This window comes from Condylura cristata, unplaced genomic scaffold, assembly GCF_000260355.1.
Source record: "Condylura cristata isolate star-nosed mole 26May11 unplaced genomic scaffold, ConCri1.0 scaffold00060, whole genome shotgun sequence".
In the NCBI taxonomy this organism is placed as follows: Eukaryota; Metazoa; Chordata; class Mammalia; order Eulipotyphla; family Talpidae; genus Condylura; species Condylura cristata.
Window position 1 is genome coordinate 329,040 of NW_004567161.1, and position 865 is coordinate 329,904.

The following is an 865-nucleotide window of genomic DNA, read 5'->3' on the forward strand; positions in this document are numbered from 1 at the left end:
TCCCAGGCGCCCGGCGAGAGTTCCGGCCAGGCGGGGGGAGCACGGCGACTGCCCACCGACGTCGGCGGAGACCGGCAGCCTTTGGCTGTTAGGCCAGCGGGCACAGGCCGGCGGCCGGGGCGCTGCCCAATTCCTGCGGGGGGCAGGACCTGGCGCTGTTCCGGCGCCACAAATGCGGGAGGGGGCGGGCTTGGGGCGGCCGCGGGGGCGGCGCTTACGTGGTCTGGGTCCAGGACCACCAGCTGGGACCCGTCCCCGTCGTCGCTGCCCTCGGAGTCCGTCCTCTCCGCCAGGGCCTCCTCCTCTGGGCTAAGCTGCTGTAGCCGGCCCAGGAACGTGTCCGACAGGGGGCTCCCCCAGGCGCCGGCGGCCACCTCCCCTGGGGGACACGCAGGTGCGGGCCTCAGGGCCGTGCCCGCCAGGCTCGCCAGCTCGGGGGGCGCAGCGCAGGCCCCGGGCCAGGCGGGTGCGGAGTCTCAGCGGGGTCCACACCAAGGTCGTGTGCGGGCCGGTGCGTGGGGCACACTGGGGGCCTGGGGGTGCCCCCCGGGGGGCGCCGGCCCTGCTGGCTTCGTAGCCGGCCTGCCTGCGCCTCGTCCCGCAGCCCGGCAGGACCCAGGAAGGACGGGGCTCCGGGAAGCCTCTGGAGCTCCGTGGCAGCTGTGCTCGGGGTGCACGCACAGAGCCCTGGGCCCAGACGGGCAGGGGGTGGCGCTGGCGAGCGCGGCCAGGACCCGGGCAGGCCAGCTCCCCTACCCCGGGGTGGCTACTTGGTGACAGGGTCTCCAACGCGAAGAGCCCCACCGCAGGGGACGGCGTGGGGCGAGGGCAGCGGGCGGCCCGGAGCAGCTGGGCGCCAGGCTCC

At 76.6% G+C, this 865-nt stretch overlaps 1 protein-coding gene across 1 annotated transcript in view; it reads right to left on the reverse strand.

Moving 5' to 3' along the window:
- CCDC40 (coiled-coil domain containing 40) overlaps nucleotides 1–865 on the reverse strand; it is a 19,616-nt gene that overhangs the window by 10,811 nt on the left and 7,940 nt on the right. The window contains exons 4-5 of the mRNA XM_012734568.1: nucleotides 493–687; nucleotides 61–379 (exon numbers count right to left, since the gene is read on the reverse strand). Coding sequence (XP_012590022.1) covers nucleotides 61–379; nucleotides 493–687 — 514 coding nt within the window. The remainder of the gene's footprint in view (nucleotides 1–60; nucleotides 380–492; nucleotides 688–865) is intronic.